Source organism: Ranitomeya variabilis, chromosome 6 (assembly GCF_051348905.1).
Source record: "Ranitomeya variabilis isolate aRanVar5 chromosome 6, aRanVar5.hap1, whole genome shotgun sequence".
Taxonomy (NCBI): Eukaryota; Metazoa; Chordata; class Amphibia; order Anura; family Dendrobatidae; genus Ranitomeya; species Ranitomeya variabilis.
Window position 1 is genome coordinate 251,537,627 of NC_135237.1, and position 20,485 is coordinate 251,558,111.

General features: G+C 42.7%; 1 protein-coding gene across 3 annotated transcripts in view; it reads right to left on the reverse strand.

The window, feature by feature from the left end:
• Positions 1 to 204: 204 nt before the first annotated feature.
• Positions 205 to 20,485, reverse strand: part of INO80C (INO80 complex subunit C) — a 75,800-nt gene continuing 55,519 nt past the window's right edge. The window contains exons 4-6 of one of the 3 annotated variants that reach the window (XR_013216915.1): positions 16,570 to 16,935; positions 14,097 to 15,471; positions 12,010 to 12,447 (exon numbers count right to left, since the gene is read on the reverse strand). Coding sequence is in view for 2 of the 3 variants with exons in the window: in XM_077269586.1 (XP_077125701.1) it covers positions 553 to 684 (132 nt within the window). In the remaining variant the exon portion in view is untranslated. Of the gene's footprint in view, positions 685 to 12,009; positions 12,448 to 14,096; positions 15,472 to 16,362; positions 16,936 to 20,485 lie in introns of those variants that run through there. The other 2 variants (XM_077269586.1, XM_077269587.1) reach the window with 2 other exon arrangements.

Consider the following 20,485-nt stretch of genomic DNA (forward strand, 5'->3'; position numbering starts at 1 on the left):
CGCTGCAATGTAGAAAATAAGCAACTTTTGAAATTGATGCTTCCCATTTTACCTAACCATGATTGCCTCAAAAAATGAGAAAACCCATTTAAATGACAATACAATTCTCTCATACATTCCCACACAATTACCTTACATGATTTTTTTGCACAAATATTAAAAAAGGCAATAAAAATGTATAATACAAAAACAAGTTACATCATGTGGTTTTTAGATGCACATGAATTTTATGAATTCACTTATTCAAATTCATTGTACAGACAAACTTCAAAAAAGGTTGATTACATTCTTGTGGGGAATATAATAAAAATAAAATATGCTTCGTAATTTGTTACAACAATATAAGTAGAAACAAAGCAAGTTAGGAGAGCAGAGAGGTGCTCGGGAACACATATTCTAGCTGCCGGTGGCCACCACTATTGGGAATGTAGGAGTTCACCATTTTAGAACTCGTGTGAGTTTAAATCAAGGCTAACAAATTACGATTAGAGAGAATAATCTACTCAAATTGTTGTTTTCACGTTAAACTAAAAGTTGGAATACAAATCATTGCTATGGTACTATGCTGGTTGCTTTTCTGAGAGCCAAGTATCCAGTGATAACATCTGTGGGAAGCATTCTGATGTAATTGAATTCCTCGATTGTACTGAACCGTAGCTTGGTTTGGGGGTCCGTATAACTGGCCTAGGAAACAAAAAGGAGAACCACCAATAAGAAGGAAAATAACAGCTTACACTTCAACTGTATTCATCCCATCAAACAGATAAACAAAATAAGGTCACAAACATCTGTCCTAGCTGCTGCATCATACAATTATTGGTAAAGCGCTTTAGAGAGACCGACTAGGTGTTTAAGATTCGATCGTTTGCAACTAGAAACTTTTTTATGTGGGTTTCTGATAGTGAAAATGTTTTCAGTTAAGGTACCGTCACATTAAGCGACGCTGCAGCGATAGCGACAACGATGCCGATCGCTGCAGCGTCGCTGTTTGATCGCTGGAGAGCTGTCACACAGACCGCTCTCCAGCGACCAACGATGCCGAGGTCCCCGGGTAACCAGGGTAAACATCGGGTTGCTAAGCGCAGGGCCGCGCTTAGTAACCCGATGTTTACCCTGGTTACCAGCGTAAAAGTAAAAAAAACAAACAGCACATGCTCACCTGCGCGTCCCCCCAGCGTCTGCTTCCTGACACTGACTGAGCTCCGGCCCTAACAGCACAGCGGTGACGTCACCGCTGTGCTTTCACTTTCACTTTAGGGCCGGATCTCAGTCAGAGCAGGAAGCAGACGCTGGGGGACGCGCAGGTGAGCATGTACTGTTTGTTTTTTTTACTTTTACGCTGGTAACCAGGGTAAACATCGGGTTACTAAGCGCGGCCCTGCGCTTAGTAACCCGATGTTTACCCTGGTTACCAGTGTAAAACATCGCTGGTATCGTTGCTTTTGGTGTCAAACACAACGATACACGGCGATCGGACGACCAAATAAAGTTCTGGACTTTATTCAGCGACCAGCGACATCACAGCAGGATCCTGATCGCTGCTGAGTGTCAAACTAAACGATATCGCTAGCCAGGACGCTGCAACGTCACGGATCGCTAGCGATATCGTTTAGTGTGACGGTACCTTTAAGCTGTGTGCCAAACACTCTGTTCAGAAACCTCCATTGCAAATGTCATCATATTTGATATCTGGACATCAGTGGCATAGCATATGACGGATAAGGGTACCTTTTGCACATAACGATAGCTAGAGCTGTAATATATATGTAATATATAATAGATCTGCAATTTGTATGTAACCCCTTCTCATGTACAGCACCATGGAATCAATGGTACTATATAAATAAATAATAATAATAGAGCTCTCAGATACACACATATACATTATATATACATATATACATACACACACACACACACACGTATATAATGTGTGCGTATGTATATATGTTCATGTGAGAGATACAGATATATATTTGACCAGCGGCATATTAAACTACAGCAGGCTCCAAAACAACTGCAGAACTGGAACAGAAAATAATACAGTATGAACAGATGAATTCCTACCAACACTGTGCATCTAATCATTAAATATATAAAATTTCTAAAAACAAGATACAGCTACAGAGTGAACTAAACTTATAGGATACACTGACTAGTGTATCTATCTAGTAACTCAGATTCAGCTCATGGTTTTTGTTCCCCATTTATACAGACTTACTGCTTCCTTTCACAGAACTGTAAGGGAGAAGAAGTTTGATCAACATTGTAGATACAGATTCCTTACTATATGAACAATTATGACACTCTCTAATATGTTCTAATGGACGACTCAGTAAAAAAGTTAATGGAGGGTCTGGATGTGATGCTATAGGTTGAAGTCAATATACTTGTCAATTGTAAAGTCAACCGATCACGTCTACAAATCCAATTTACTTGCAAACAATGGGTTAATCTGCAGGCAATTCAGTGATAGAAAAACCAGCACACCCCTTATCATAGAAAAGCAGGGGACAGTCTTCCTAACAGCAGGGATCTCGGGTGCCAAACAGCACCAACACTCACCTTATGACGGAAAAGCAGGGGACAGTCTTCCTAATTGCGGGGATCTAGGGTGCCAACCAGCACCAACACTCACCTTATGACAGAAAAGCAGGGGACAGTCTTCCTAACAGCGGGGATCTCGGGTGCCAACCAGCACTGACACTCACCTTATGACAGAAAAGCAGGGGACCGTCTTCCTAACAGCGGGGATCTCGGGTGCCAACCAGCACCAACACTCACCTTAGGAAGACTGTCCCCTGCTTTTCCGTCATAAGGTGAGTGTTGGTGCTGTTTGGCACCCTAGATCCCTGCTGTTAGGAAGGCTGTCCCCTGCTTTTCTGTCATAAGGTGAGTGTTGGTGCTGGTTGGCACCCGAGATCCCCGCTGTTAGGAAGACTGTCCTCTGCTTTTCTGTCATAACAGCGGGGATCTCGGGTGCGGTCCTGGGGGGCGGTCCCTTCTGAGGGGTGTCGCAGGTCCTGGTCCTCCAATCTTCTTGCGATGCCGCCCTCCTGCTTGCTTCACAGGCTCCCCGGCATCGCACCCCTGCGTAGGCGTACTTATCTGCCCTGTTGAGGGCAGAGCATATTCATGCAGTGCACAGGGCCTCAGACCTTTCCCGGCGCCTGCGCACTGCAGGAATTTGCTCTGACCTCAACAGAGCAGATAAGTACGCCTACGGAGGACCCGTTTAATAGCAAATATTAGTATACTGCACTGAAACATGACAGTCCATGCAGATGTATAGATGTAAATTTGCATATATCGAGTATGTTTTTTAAAAAAAACACAGCATGCACCATCTATGCAAAGCACCTTTACAATTCATAACTGTAGTTAGATGGGGCTTGGCCACTCATTACTATATACAAGAATAATATCTGAAAAGTTTACAATTCACCTTATTGGGATGGACTATTGATGCATAACATTATATTGCAAGTAGACAACTAATTTACACTCCTCAAAATTTAAATTGCAACACCACAGGAAAATCGTAGAATAGATAGACATGTTAAAGATTTGAATACCGTATTTTTCGGTGTGTAAGACGACTGGGCGTATAAGATGACCCCCAACTTTTCAGGGGTCATCTTATACACTGGGTGTCATCTTATACGGCGTGTGCAGGGAGCGGTCCCGGATGGTTCCCAGGGTCTGGAGGAGAGGAGACTCCCCTTCAGGCCCTTGGATCCATATTCGTGTAAAAAAAAAAAAAAAAGACTAAAAATAAAAAATATGGATATACTTACCTTCCGACGGCCCCCGGAGTTCTCCCGGCTCTCCGCGACGCATACGGCGGCTTCCGCTCCCAGAGATGAATTGCGTGCCGCGAAGGAAAAAATACAGATGGATCCAAAATGGCTGACTTCAAAATGGCCGCCTTGGTCACCACCCATCTTGAAAAGTTTTCCCCCTTCTTATATACTAATGTGCCACAAACAGGAAGTTGATATCACCAATAGAGTTGAGCGACACCTTCCGATATTCGGAAATATCGGGATCGGATTGTATCGGCCGATATCCAAAAAATATCGGATATCGCCGATACCGATACCAATGCAAGTCAATGGGACACAAATATCGGAATGAAAATAAGCCCTTTCTTTCCTTGTACATCGTGTTCCGGAGGGGGGAAGAGTGTAAGCGGTGCGTGGGCGGAGACTGCGTGTCTGTGTGGGACCGTGGGGGGTCTGTGCAGGCCTGCCGGGGGTCTGTGCGGCCTGCCAGGGGTCTGTGCGGGCCTCTCGGGGGTCTGTGCGGCCTGCCGGGGATCTGTACGGGCCTCTCGGGGGTCTGTGCGGCCTGCCGGGGGTCTTTGTGTGCAGGCATCGTCCGATGGGACGACAAGTCCTATCGGGCTATGCCTGCTACAATGGCAGTGATTGACATATTAGCCAATGATGGGACAGTAGTAGTCCCATCATCCGGCTAATGTGTTGAATGTAAAAAAACATACTACATACAACATACTACATACATACAACATACATACTACATGCATACATACTACATACATACATACTACATACATACAACATACTACATACATACTACATACAACATATATACTACATACATACATACATACTACAAACATACTACATACATTACATTCATACATTACATACAATACATATAACAGAGTACATACTCACCATCACTTGTCATTTTGATCCCCAAAGCCAGTGTCATCTGTAAAAAAGATTAAAATAACAACCAATATACTCCCTGATCCGCAGAAATCCACGAGTGTCCCACGACGATCTCCCGTGGAGAACGGCAGCATCATCTGATGCGACCGCTCTCTAGGGGCCCCAGGAACACAATGACGGGAGGAAGGTATCCTTCCGCACTGTATTCCTCCACGGTTGTATAAAAAAAAATAGTCCCTAGTCTCACTTTTGGCATTGCTGTGTGAGAAAGTTTCCCACGCAGCAATTGCCATAAAGTGAGACTTTGAACTCTAGTAACCTCTCAGTGATGCACTGCAGGAGCCATTGTCTCCTGTCAGTGTGTCACTGAAGGTCCTATAGAGCAGTGACATCACCCGATGTCACTGTTCTTTAGGGGAGATAGTCGTGGGACACTCGTTATTAATTGGACTACGGCGGACAGGTAGTATACAGTTTAATATTTTACGTTTTTTGCAGGCGCTGAAGTAAGGCAAGTATGGTTAAATTAAGAATATTAAAATACTTTTTTCCTAATGTGTGTGTTTTATTAACCCTTTACTAGTATTGGATTAATAATGGATGGGCATCTTATTGACGCTACTCCATTATTAACCCGGCTTAATGTCACCTTACAATAGCAAGGTGACATTAACCCCTTATTACCCCATATCCCACCTCTACACGGGAGTGGGAAGAGAGGGGCTAAGTGCCGGAATTGGCGCATCTTATAGATGCGCCATTTCTGGGGCGGCTGCGGACTGGTATTTGTAGCCGGGGGGCGACATTATCCATGGCCCCTCTCTAGGCTATGAATATCAGCCCGCAGCTGTCTGCGTAGCCTTTCTGGCTATAAGGCTATGTGCACACGATGCGGATTTGCTGCAGAACCACATCGGATTTTTCCACGCAGAAATGCTGCAGATCCGTACTGTGATGTACAGTACATTGTAAATCAATGGGATTAAAAAATAGCTGTGCAGATGGTGCGGAAAAATCAGTGCAGAACTGCTGCGGATTTTAAAGAAGTGCATGTCACTTCTTTTGTGTGGATCTGCAGCGTTTCTGCACCCCTCCATGTTAAAAATCCGCAGTGGAAAAATCCGCAGAAAATCCGCATCAATTCTGCATAAAAACCGTGGCAAATCCACAGCTGCGGATTCTGCCAGGAGATGCGGATTTTGTGCAGAAAATTCTGCACCTCTTTTCCCACGTGTGCACGTAGCCTAAAATATAGGGGGACCCCAAGTCATTTTTTTGGGGGGTCCCCCTATTTTAATAGCCAGTAAAGGCTACGCAGACAGCTGCGGGCTGATATTCATAGCAGGCTACAAATATTGGCCCCCGGCCGTCGGCTTTCCCCCTCTGGCGCAGAAAATTGCACGGGAGCCCACGCCGTTTTTTTTCTTCTTTTTTTAAATTAAACGCTCATTAAGGCCTCTTTCACACTTGCTTCGGTACGGGTCCGTCGCTATGCGTCGGGCCGACGTACGATGTGAAATTTGTGCACGACGTGGGCAGCGGATGCAGTTTTTTAACGCATCTGCTGCCCATTCTGAAGTCCGGGGAGGAGGGGGCGGACTTTCGGCCGCGCATGCGCAGTAGAAAATGGCGGACGCGATGGACCAAAAAAACTTTCACTTGAACGTTTTTTCGTGCCGACGGTCCGCCAAAACACAACGGATCCGTTGCACGACGGACGCGACGTGTGGCCATCCATCGCTAATACAAGTCTAAGGGTAAAAAATGCATACTGCGAGCACATTTGCAGGATCCTTTTTTCCCCAAAACGACGGATTGCGACGGATTCCTAAAAACGCAAGTGTGAAATTAGCTTTAGAAATATCGGCCTTTCTATTATATATCTGTGGATATATCTATCTATAGAGTTGTATTAGCGCCATATTGCGCCTGATGGCCACACGTTTCATCCGTTTTTTGCCAGATCCGTCAAAAAAGCTGTTTCCACCGGACGGAAAACACATACAGAGGAACGTTTTTTCTGTCCGGCGAAAAAACGCACAGCGACGGATCCGGCAAAAACCAGATGAAACGTGTGGCCATCAGGCGCAATCCGGCGCTAATACAACTGAGAAAAAAACGGATCCGGTGGAAAAAAATGGATCCTGCAAATGTGCTCGCAGGATGCGTTTTTTACCCATAGACGGATGGCCACACGTCGCGTCCATCGTGCAACGGATCCGTCGTGTTTTGGCGGACCTTCGGCACGAAAAACGTTAAAGTGAACACTTTATTGTCCGTCGCATCCACCATTTTCTACCGCGCATGCGGGGCCGAAACTTCGCCCCCTCCTCCCTGGACTTCAGAATGGGCAGCGGATGCGTTGAAAAGCTGGATATTGGCCCCCCAGGCTACAAATACCAGTCCGCAGCCGCCCCAGAAATGGTGCATCTGTAAGATGCGCCAATTCCGGCACTTAGCCCCTCCCTTCCCACTCCCGCGTAGCGGTGGGATATGGGGTAGTAAGGGGTTAATGTCACCTTGCTATTGTAAGGTGATATTAAGCCGGGTTAATAATGGAGAGGCGTCAATAAGACGCCTATCCATTATTAATCCCATACTAGTAAATGGTTAATAAAACACACACACACATTAGGAAAAAAGTATTTTAATATTCTTCATTTAACCATACTTCAGCGCCTGCAAAAAACGTAAAATAATAAACCATATACTACCTGTCCGCCGTAGTCCAATTAATAACGAGTGTCCCACGACTATCTCCCCTATAGAACAGTGACATCAGGTGATGTCACTGCTCTATAGGACCTTCAGTGACACACTGACAGGAGACAATGGCTCCTGCAGTGCATCACTGAGAGGTTACAAGAGTTCAAAGTCTCACTTTATGGCAATTGCTGCGTGGGAAACTTTCTCACACAGCAATGCCAAAAGTGAGACTAGGGACTATTTTTTTTTTTTTACAGCGGCAGAGGAATACAGTGCGGAAGGATACCTTCCTCCCGTCATTGTATTACTGGAGCCCCTAGAGAGCGGTCGCATCAGCTGGTGCTGCCGTTCTCCACGGGAGATCGTCGTGGGACACTCGTGGATTTCTGCAGATCAGGGAGTATATTAGTTGTTTGTCATTTTAATCTTTTTTACAGTTGACACTGGCTTCGGGGATCAAAATGACAGGTGATGGTGAGTATGTACTCTATGTTATATGTACTGTATGTCTGTAAGTATGTATTGTATGTAATGTATGAATGTATTGTATGTAGTATGTATGCAGTATGTATGTATGCAGTATGTATATATGTATGTTTTGTGTATGTATGTATGTATGTATGTATGTTGTACGCATGTAGTATGTATGTTGTATGTATGTAGTATGTATGTTGTATTTTTTTAATTTTTTTTTACATTCAACACATTAGCCGGATGATGGGACTACTACTGTCCCATCATTGGCTAATGGGCCAATCACTGCCATTGTAGCAGGCATAGCCCGATGGGACTTGTATTCCCATCGGACGATGCCTGCATACAAAGACCCCTGGCAGGCCGCACAGACCCCCGAGAGGCCTGTACAGAACCCCAGCAGGCCTCACAGACCCCCGAGAGGCCCGTACAGATCCCCGGAAGGCCCGCACAGACCCCCCCCCCAAGGTCACGCACACCCCGCCCGCACACACAGACACGCAGTCTCCGCCCACGCACCGCCCACACTTCATTATGGTGCATCATTGCACTATACTAGGAACTTCCGATTCCGGTATCCGATATCTTAAAAATATCGGAACTCAGTATCCGAAATCCGATACAGCAAATATCGGCCGATACCGGATATTTGCAATATCGGAATGCTCAACACTAATCACCAACTGTTCCCATTTTATTTAGGTGTATCCATATAGGTGTATCAATATACATGGCCCACCCTGTACAATCCAATGTCTCATTCCAAAGAAATACACAGTTTCTTATTAGCAAATTAGTTAAGATCTATGGGCAGGGCAGAGATCTGAGAATCTGCCTCCTGAGCTAACGTGAAATAAAAGGGGTGTTATTGGTGCGAGACATGTAACAACTGACACTTTGCTCTTATGAGATGGAAGATGAAGCAATGAGTAAACCAGTGCGGCTACAAATGATTTGTAGGGAGAATACCTTCACTTCTGCAGCACTGTGTTAGCTCTGAATCTCACTTGGTGTACGCTAGTAAAACCCCCTTTTATTCATAATAATCTCAGTAGGCAGACTCTCATGCAGATCAGTGTCCGACCCAAAGTCTGTATGGGTTCATTTACATATAAGAACATGGATTTCTGTGGAACAAGACATTGGATTTCAGATATCTTCATGGTCATTTTATTCAGCTTCCTATGACCCACATGACCATATAGACGGCTTAGGAGTGTTGACCCTACTGACATATTCCCCTTAAATAATTCACATTTCAACTGTTACTTTGAAGTTGCACAAAACAAAAAAAAATTTCAACAAAGCTAAAGCGACCAGAAGTTGCTAATCTAGATGCCAATACACAATTTAGTTGACAATCTGGCTGCATTAGAAACAGTGGGTGGTTAGATGTGCATCAGTTTTTCTCATTACTTCTTTATTAAATGCTTGCCTCCCAATGACATACAGGTGCTTCTCATAATATTAGAATATCATCAAAAAGTTAATTTATTTAGTTCTTCAATACAAAAAGTAAAACTCCTTTATTATATGGAGTCATTACAGAGTGATCTATTTCAAGTGTTTATTTCTGTTAATGTTGATGATTATGGCTTAAAGCCAATGAAAATCCAAAAGTCATTATCTCAGTAAATTGGAACAATTAACTAAAAACACCTGCAAAGGCTTCCTAAGTGTTTAAAAAGGTCCCTTAGTCTGTTTCAGTAGGCTCCACAATCATGGGGAAGGCTGCTGATTTAATAGATGTCCAGAAGGCAGTCACTGACACACTCCACAAGGAGGGTAAGCCACAAAAGGTTATTGCTAAAGAAGCTGGATGTTAACAGCAGGGCTGTGGAGTCGGTAAGCCAAACCACCGACTCCACGACTCCCTCATACATAGCTCATGTTTAAGTGATAAATTTACTGTAGTAAAATGGTAACATAAGGCTTTAAATCTTTATTATGATACAATAATCAAACCATTTATATAGAACCTAAAATATATTTATTGGAATACAACTTTAGAACAAAAAAACTTTGCATATTTACAATTTATTATACACCATGTTCCAAAGTATTATGCAAATTGGATTTAAGTGTCAAATATTTAATTGTTTTATTTTTCAAATAAACTCGTGGATGGTATTCTGTCTCAGGGCTAAATGGATCACTGAAATAAATCTTAAACACATGTGATAACTAGTTTGTTTTCCAGGTGATTCTAATTAAAGGAAAACTACTTAAAAATGACGTTCCACATTATTAAGCAGGCCACAGGTGTCAAGCAATGTGGGAAATAAAAAGGATCTCTCTGCTGCTGAAAAGCGTAAATAGAGCAATGCCTTGTACAAGGTATGAAAACGTTAGATATTTCAAACTTAAGAGTGAAGAGATTTCTGACTGAAACAGAGCTCAGACAGAGTTCATGCAGATAAAGGCATGAGGAAGGTTTCTGCCAGACAAATTTATTGGATTAAGAGAGCAGCTGCAAAACACAATTACAAAGCAACAAACAGTTATTTGAAGCTGCTGGTGCGTCTGGAGTCCCTCGAACCTCAAGGTGTAGGATCCTTCAAAGGCTTGCTGTGGTGCATAAACCTACTATTCAGCCACCCCTAAACAGTGTTCACAAGCAGAAACAGTTGCAGTGGGCCCCGACATACATGAAGACTAATTTTCAAACAGTCTTGTTTACTGAGGAGTGTCGAGCAACCCAGGATGGTCCAGATGGATGGAATAGTGGATGGTTGGTGGATGGCCACTATGTCCCAACAAGACTGACCTCAGCAAGGAGGTGGAGGAGCCATTTTTTGGGCCGGAATCATGGGGAAACAGCTGGTAGGGCCCTTTAAGGTTCCTGAAGGTGTTAAAATGACCTCTGCAAAGTATATAGAGTTTCTGACTGACAACTTTCTTCCATGGTATAAAAAGCAGAAATGTGCCTTCAGGAGCAAAATCATATTCATGCATAACAATGCACCATCTCATGGCCCAAAGAATACCTCGGAGTCATTGGCTGCTATGGGCATAAAGGAGATAAACTCATGGTGTGGCCACCATCTTCCCCTAACCTCAACCCTATAGAGAACCTTTGGAGTATCATCAAGCAAAAGATCTATGAGGATGGGAGGCAGTTCACATCAAAACAGCAGCTCTGGGAGGTAATTCTGACTTCATGCAAAGAAATACAAGCAGAAGCTCTTCAAAAACTCACAAGTTCAATGGATGTAAGAATTGTGAAGGTGATATCAAAGAAGGGGTCCTATGTTAACATGTAACTTGACCTGTTATGATGTTTTGGAGTTAAATAGCTTTTTTGTTCAGTGAATGTGACCTCCTAATGCTGCAAATTCCACAAATGAGCATTTTCAGTTCTTTAAAACATATCAAATGTTTAGAAATTCTACTGTGCCTAATAATTTGGAATAGTGCATTTTGAGTTTTTATTCATTTTGGAGATTATACTGTTATCATTGGGAGGTTTCTTCAATAAAATTCGATGTATACTCTAATGGGTGATGACTTTTATTAGACTGACTGTCATTTGCACCGACCATTTAGGAAAATCCGGGAAAAATGTCATTTGCGTAATAATTTGGAACATAGTGTAAATAGGTGCTGCCCCACCGAGTGGCTTGATCCACAATTGCCCCTTTTCCAGCTCGTCTCTTCATGATGGAATTAATTTTAGGGGTTCCGGCAGCAATAGCCAATTTCCTCACTTTGCTAATCAGAGTTCCAGCATGCCCATCTTGCAGACCATCTCTTATTGCCAGCTGCCGCGTGTGCACAACACAGCGCATGTGATGAATAGGAAAGAGGTGTGAAGTAGCTTCAACAAGATCATATACCGTATATACTCGAGTATAAGCCGAGATTTTCAGCCCAAATTTTTGGGCTGAAAGTGCCCCTCTCGGCTTATACTCGAGTCATGATCGGTGGTGGGGTCGGCGGGTGAGCACTGTCATATACTTACCTAGTCCCGGCGATCCTGACGCTCCCCCTGCCTGTCACACTGTCTTCGGTGCCGCAGCCTCTTCCCCTGAGCGGTCACGTGGGACCGCTCATTAGAGAAATGAATAGGCTGCTCCACCTCCCATAGGGGCGGAGCCGCCTATTCATTTCTCTAATGAAGCGGTGCCGGTGACCGCTGACAGAGAAAGAGGCTGCGGCACCGAAGACAGGCAGGGGGAAGGAGCGGGACGCCGGGAGCAGGTAAGTATGACATATTCACCTGTCCTCGTTCCACACGCCGGGCGCTGTCTCCAATTTCCCGGCGTCTCTCCGCACTGACTGTGCAGGTCAGAGGGCGCGATGACGCATATAGTGTGCGCGCCGCCCTCTGCCTGATCAGTCAGTGCGGACAGACGCCGGAAAGATGGCGCCGAGGAGCTGCAAGCAAGACAGGTGAGTATGTTTTTTGTTATTGCAGCAGCAGCAACAGCTATGGGGCAATAATGGACGGTGCAGAGCACTATATGGCACAGCTATGGGGCAATGGTGCAGAGCACTATATGGCACAGCTATGGGGCAATGGTGCAGAGCACTATATGGCACAGCTATGGGGCAACGGTGCAGAGCACTATATATATGGCACAGCTATGGGGCAACGGTGCAGAGCATTATACAGTGGGGCAAAAAAGTATTTAGTCAGTCAGCAATAGTGCAAGTTCCACCACTTAAAAAGATGAGAGGCGTCTGTAATTTACATCATAGGTAGACCTCAACTATGGGAGACAAACTGCGAAAAAAAAATCCAGAAAATCACATTTTCTGTTTTTTTATCATTTTATTTCCATACTATGGTGGAAAATAAGTATTTGGTCAGAAACAAAATTTCATCTCAATACTTTGTAATATATCCTTTGTTGGCAATGACAGAGGTCAAACGTTTCCTGTAAGTCTTCACAAGGTTGCCACACACTGTTGTTGGTATGTTGGCCCATTCCTCCATGCAGATCTCCTCTAGAGCAGTGATGTTTTTGGCTTTTCGCTTGGCAACACGGACTTTCAACTCCCTCCAAAGGTTTTCTATAGAGTTGAGATCTGGAGACTGGTTAGGCCACTCCAGGACCTTGAAATGCTTCTTACGAAGCCACTCCTTCGTTGCCCTGGTGGTGTGCTTTGGATCATTGTCATGTTGAAAGACCCAGCCACGTTTCATCTTCAATGCCCTTGCTGATGGAAGGAGGTTTGCACTCAAAATCTCACGATACATGGCCCCATTCATTCTTTCATGTACCCGGATCAGTCGTCCTGGCCCCTTTGCAGAGAAACAGCCCCAAAGCATGATGTTTCCACCACCATGCTTTACAGTAGGTATGGTGTTGGATGGATGCAACTCAGTATTCTTTTTCCTCCAAACACGACAAGTTGTGTTTCTACCAAACAGTTCCAGTTTGGTTTCATCAGACCATAGGACATTCTCCCAAAACTCCTCTGGATCATCCAAATGCTCTCTAGCAAACTTCAGACGGGCCCAGACATGTACTGGCTTAAGCAGTGGGACACGTCTGGCACTGCAGGATCTGAGTCCATGGTGGCGTAGTGTGTTACTTATGGTAGGCCTTGTTACATTGGTCCCAGCTCTCTGCAGTTCATTCACTAGGTCCCCCCGCGTGGTTCTGGGATTTTTGCTCACCGTTCTTGTGATCATTCTGACCCCACGGGGTGGGATTTTGCGTGGATCCCCAGATCGAGGGAGATTATCAGTGGTCTTGAATGTCTTCCATTTTCTAATTATTGCTCCCACTGTTGATTTCTTCACTCCAAGCTGGTTGGCTATTGCAGATTCAGTCTTCCCAGCCTGGTGCAGGGCTACAATTTTGTTTCTGGTGTCCTTTGACAGCTCTTTGGTCTTCACCATAGTGGAGTTTGGAGTCAGACTGTTTGAGGGTGTGCACAGGTGTCTTTTTATACTGATAACAAGTTTAAACAGGTGCCATTACTACAGGTAATGAGTGGAGGAAAGAGGAGACTCTTAAAGAAGAAGTTACAGGTCTGTGAGAGCCAGAAATCTTGATTGTTTTTTTCTGACCAAATACTTATTTTCCACCATAATATGCAAATAAAATGATAAAAAAACAGACAATGTGATTTTCTGGATTTTTTTTTCTCAGTTTGTCTCCCATAGTTGAGGTCTACCTATGATGTAAATTACAGACGCCTCTCATCTTTTTAAGTGGTGGAACTTGCACTATTGCTGACTGACTAAATACTTTTTTGCCCCACTGTATATATGGCACAGCTATGGGGCAATGGTGCAGAGCATTATATATATGGCACAGCTATGGGGCAACGGTGCAGAGCACTATATGGCACAGCTATGGGGCAACGGTGCAGAGCCTTATATATATGGCACAGCTATGGGGCAACGGTGCAGAGCATTGTATATATGGCACAGCTTTATGTGGAGTATCTATGGGGCAATGGTGCAGAGCATTGTATATATGGCACAGCTTTATGTGGAGCATCTATGGGGCCATAATGAACGGTATGGAGCATCTATTTTTATTTTTAAAATTCACCAGTACCTGCTGCATTTTCCACCCTAGGCTTATACTCGAGTCAATAAGTTTTCCCAGTTTTTTGTGGCAAAATTAGGGGGGTCGGCTTATACTCGGGTCGGCTTATACTCGAGTATATGCGGTAATTGTAAAGAATCATTTTGCTGTTCTTCTGTAGTAATATCTATTTGTTTCTCCGTTATGGGAACAGAAGTGTGGCCTTCCATCTCCAACATACTGAATGTGAAATGTTCTTCTAGCTGCTGTTCACCTCCATTATTCTCATTCATCAGTTTAATTATAATTATCATGTTTGAAGCATTATCAGTTACAATAGCAAGAACCTGTTCTTTTTTTAGTTCATAATCTTGCAGAACTTTTTTCCACTGAGGTCTGGAGAAACTGGCTGCTGTGATGAGCTTTAGTATCTTTTACTGCCATTGTCTTAGTAACAATTTTTTCATTGCCACAAATATATCGAACATGGATAGCAAAATAGTTCACTCTGTGACGTGTGCAGGCATCCATTTTAACAAATACAAAGAGTATTTTTAAGATCTTCCTTTTGGTTAAGGGCTTCTTCAATCACTAATTTTCTAATACTTTCTCTTTCCAGAGAAACACCAAGTTTGTGGGCCATTTCTCCATTAAGAGCTGTAAAAGCTGGTCGTACAAATGATAATGGTACACGGTCCTTCACAACTAGCTCGATGAGCAGTCTTTTAAACACATCTGCTGTCATTGAGCAGTAACTTTATCAGTTACTAAATATCTTGTAACTGACGTTTGAGACGGTCTTTCCTCCTCCTTTGCCTGGAGGGAAGTGCTGGTCTTTCAGTCACATCTTTGTAAACTTCTGGGTGGCAGCATTGTAAATGTCATTTTAGATTGGAAGCTCTTGAAGGAGCATTTTTACCACTGTCCGAGTATGCACTGATTTTGGCATCACAGCATTTGTTTTCATCTGGGTCACTTATACACGGACACACAAAATGTTTATTATCTTGATTCACTGTGAAATGCTCAAATACAGCTGACATCATAAGATGCTTCTCAGACATTTTGTAATTCTGTAAATTCGCTCTCAAAATAATTTTGTTCTGTAAAAAAAATAAACAAGAAAAAAGTAGATTGTAATTCTAGCAATAATAGGGAATCATGCACTGTTTAATTTGGGATATAAATAAAACAATCTTTGCATAGATCAATAGGACAGTATAAAGTTTGTAAATGTGTTAAATAGCTTTACTCTGAACTTTCAATGTCAAGGCTTGTATCAGCAGGGTACAGCTCACTAAATGCTTCATATTTCTTCACAGTCTATGAAGAGGGGAGGAGGGAGGGAGCATGTCTGTGCTGAATCACATTCCAGAACACACACACACAAATATATATGTCCTCATGGATCCTGTTACTGTATTTCCGAATTTGAGATGTTAGAAAACATTTTTTCCCCTTATATTTTATGTATAGTGTATATAAGTCATCAGAGCAGCTAATTTCTCCAAACATGAGCTAAGAGGAAAAACAAACTAAAACATCAAGCATACAGAGACAACATATACTGGACTATTGATTTATGCACAGTTTATTGAAAGTTTAGATATGATTTAGGAAGTACTTTGATCCTGCTTTCCTGTTCACTTCAGAAATTCTGAGATGAATGTAGGCTTTCCTTCCCTGTGTGTTTATTTTTTCCCCTTATCTGTAGAGGAGGAGCTTCACTACTTATGAACATAAATTGCAGCACAGATTCATCTCAGCTAAAAGTTTAGACCTTAGATCAGGAATAGGACAGACATTTATAGGACATTTCATAACTTTCCCAAATTCTTATGAAAAAATATTCCCCACAAATTGCATTGAACTACAGTACCCAATTTATTATATATTTTAGGAGTCGAAGTCGGTCCATTTTATACCGACTCCACCAAAATGGGCTCCGACTATGACTCTGACTCCACAAAAAAGTGTGGTAGAAAAAGGTGCACAGGCAACCAGGATAACCGCAGCATTGAAAGAACTGTTAAGAAAAGGCCATTCAAAAATTTGGGGGAGATTCACAAGGAGTGAACTGCTGCTGGAATCATTGCTTCAAGAGCCACCACACACAGAGGTATCCAGGATATGGGCTACAAGTGTCGAATTCCTTGTATCAAGCCACTCATGACCAATAGACAACGCCAGAAGCGTCTTACCTGGGCTTAAGAGAAAAAGAACTGGACTGTTGCTCAGTGATCAAAGGTGTTGCTTTCCGATAAAAGTAAATTTTGCATTTCATTTGGAAATCAAGGTCCCAGAGTCTGGAGGAAGAGTGGAGAGGCACACAATCCAAGCTGCTTGAGGATTAGTGTGACATTTCCACAATCAGTTATGGTTTAGGGAGCCATGCCATCTGCTGGTGTACGTCTACTGTGTTTTATCAAGACCAAAGTCAGCACAGCCATCTACCAGGAAATTTTAGAGCGCTTCATGCTTCCCTCTGCCAACAAGCTTTTTGTAGATGAAAATTTCATTCTCCAGCAGGACTTTTCACCTGTCCACGCTGCCAAGAGTACCAACACCTGGTTTAAAAAAAAAACAAAAAACAGCATCACTGTGCTTGATTGGCCAGCAAACTCACTTGAGCTTAACCCCATAGATTGTCAAGAGAAAGATGAGAGACACCAGACCCAACAATGTAGACGAGCTGAAGACTGCCATCAAAGCAACCTGGGCTTCCATAACACAACAGCAGTGCCATAGGCTGCTCGCCTCCATGCCGCGCCGTATTGATGAAGTAATTGATGCAAAAGGAGCCTTAATCAAGTACTGAGTGCATAAGTAATTGATGCAAAAGGAGCCTTAATCAAGTACTGAGTGCATAAGTAATTGATGCAAAAGGAGCCTTAATCAAGTACTGAGTGCATTTACTGAATACACATTTTGGTAGAGCAACATTTCAGATTTTAAAATAATTTTTCAAGCTGGTATTATAAAGTATTCTAATTACTGAGATAATAACTTTTGGGTTTTCATTGGCTGTAAGCCATAATCCTCAACATTAACAGAAATAAACACTTGAAATAGATCACTCTGTTTGTAATGACTCCACATAATAAAGGAGTTTTACTTTTTGTATTGAAGAACTGAAATAAATTAACTTTTTGATGATATTCTTATATTATGAGAAGCACCTGTATGTCATTGGAAGGCGAGCATTTACTAAAGAAGTAATGAGAAAAGCTGATGCATATCTAACCACCCACTCTTTCTAATGCAGTCAGATTATCAACTGAATTGTGTATTGGCATCTAGATATAATACATTAAATTCACTTTTTGTATTTAAAAACTGAAATAAACTAACTTTTTGATGCTATTTTAATTTTGTGAGAAGCACCTGCACATACTTGCAAATAAAAGGGCAACTGGATGCTAGAAATAGGTTGGCAACTTGCTCAAAGACACCTCATGCTTTTTCATATGATTTTACTAATACAGCATCTCCGTTTCATAAATTGAATGTGTTTGAGCTGCAATAACAATTGGCCAGACTTAATAATCCCTCTCTAATATTTAGAGAGTGTAAATTTAGACTAGGCAAACTAAGAACATGGAAAATGTATTATTTTGTGCACAAATTTGCGTAATAGTATAGCCATTATTTCACCAACGCACACCACTTTGTTGGAAAAAGGCATCTGAAATACATCTATATGGTGCAGAACAAGCAAGAGTATTTTTTTTTTTTTGGGGGGGGGAGGTCAGGTGGGGAGGTCAGGTGGGGAGGTCAGGTGGGGAGGGTGTGGAGGGTCATAATCAGAATTCTGGCACATTTATCTTTGTAAATCCCATCACCCCCCTCCAATATTTATTGAGAGGCAAATTTGGAGCATCTTGTTGCAGTGGCATTTTGTTTGCGACTGGCATATTCCCTTTGCTTGAGAAATATTTATAAACAGGTTATCCACTACCCTCAATTCCTATTTTTGGCAAAAAAAGCTTAAGGGTAATATGCTGGTAAAGAGCTCCATGTATCTTTCCTGTCAATTAGGTTCTTTTATGCCTTCCTTCTTCACTTCCAGTCCCCTGGCATCACCTATGCTGTCACAACAATCACATCCTACTCAGAATCCTCCGCTTTCTTCTGTTAACATTTCCCACCATCCCTTGTGCTGGTCCGCAAGCCAAAAGTGAGCACCCCCCCCCAACTTCACCTATACCCCTCCTACAGCATCACACACATCTTGAGCATAATGTCCTTTCCTGAACAATGCTGCAGGTAAATCACTGATACAGGGAATACACCAGAACACCATAAATTGGCAATAAAGATTATCCCTCCTCATTGACAAATCAGGTTCTACTGTAACAGGATGGATACATGACTTTATATAATAGAGGGAATACAGCAGGGTGTACATACACAATTACGCATATACACAAACATTACAGGATATAGAGCAGTGTATACATACAAATACAAGGATGGAGAAATGTGCAAGGAGGGGGGAGAGCTGTGCCTGCAGCTGTATGCACACAGTGAGTGAGCTCTGCTGAATACAGCCTTGCAAACCCACACAATATGAAAAGTCACATGATTCCAGAGCAAGGAGGACTCTGATGCAATATCACAGGACGTCAGTGTATTCTCAGCCAGAGATCATGTGCCCCGGAGAGCAGCTCATGTTACACAAGGGTTTTACAAAGCAAAGGATTTACAAAAGAGCTTATCTATGGCAGTTAACATGAAAAATGCTTGCAAAGTAATGGCCAACACCTTTAAGAATTTCAAAAGATATTTGTATATGTTTCTATTGCACATAATGTTAATGTTATTCCTGATACATTTAGAAGAAATTTGTACAATTAAAGTGCTATTAAGAAGAAGGATGCTATGTTGGACAGGAGTGTATCATTACATAAGAAGACACAGGCAATACTTAATTACTGCAGTTTTTAACACGAGTCATTGTCCCAGTTTATGGCGGGGTGGGGGGGCGGCGGAGCAGCGGGGGCCGCTGCGATTGTAACTGTGCCTGCTGCTAAAGAGAAATGAATATTCACTGCACTGGGAATGAATATTCATTTTTTTATAGCACGTAGTTACAGCCGCCGGCTTCCAGCAACTGTAAAAAAAATAAAAAAAATTCCTACTTACCTTCCCTGCTCACCCTGACAGCATCCTGTTGCGGCTTCCAGCAGCTCCTGCGGCCGGGTGATCACGTGTCCCCGGTGAGTGGAGAGAGGTGAATATTCATTACCTTAATGAGCGGGGGTCACGTGATCGCTCAGCCGCAGGAGCTGCTCAAAGCCAGAACAGGATGCTGTGAGGGCATACAGGGAAGGTAAGTAGAAATTGCTTTTCTTTTATTTTTTTATGCTTTTCTTATGGGGGCCATGCATTCAAGGATAGGGATGAGGAACCATGCATGCAAGGATAGGGAAGAGGAGCCATGCAGACAAGAAAGGGGATAAGTAGCCATGCATACAAGGACGGGGATAAGGAGCCATGCAACAAGGATGGGGATAAGGAGCCATGGATACAAGGACGGGGATAAGGAGCCATGCATACAAGGATGGGGATAAGGAAGCCATGTAGACAAGGGGATGAGGAGTCATACATACAAGGAAGGGGATGAGGAGTCATGCATACAAGGATAAGGATTAGGAGACAATGCATACCCGGCTTATACTCGAGTCAATACGTTTTCCTAGTTTTTCGTAACAAAATTAGGTGCCTCAGCTTATACTCTGCTCGGCTTATACTCAAGTATATAAGGTAGTAAAAAAACAGTACAGCAACTAGAAATTCACAGGAGATAATTCCTGCTTGTATGAAATCAATTTACAATTTTTTTTTCTATAATGGATAGAAATATTCAAAAGCACAAGTTATTACATATGAATGTGTATGCAGGTAAGGCTGATGGCCTGCTGGTGAAGTGAACTAAGTCAATGTTAGCAATTAGACTATCAATTTGATGCCGAGTTAGGGTCACCAGACCACATTTTGCACTTTACACAGTGAAATTATAGGCATATTACCCAATACTTAAAATATTACTTACATTTCTTTACCATTATCAAATGAAAACCTAGGTAATAAAACTTCCAAAGCTATGAAGTTGAA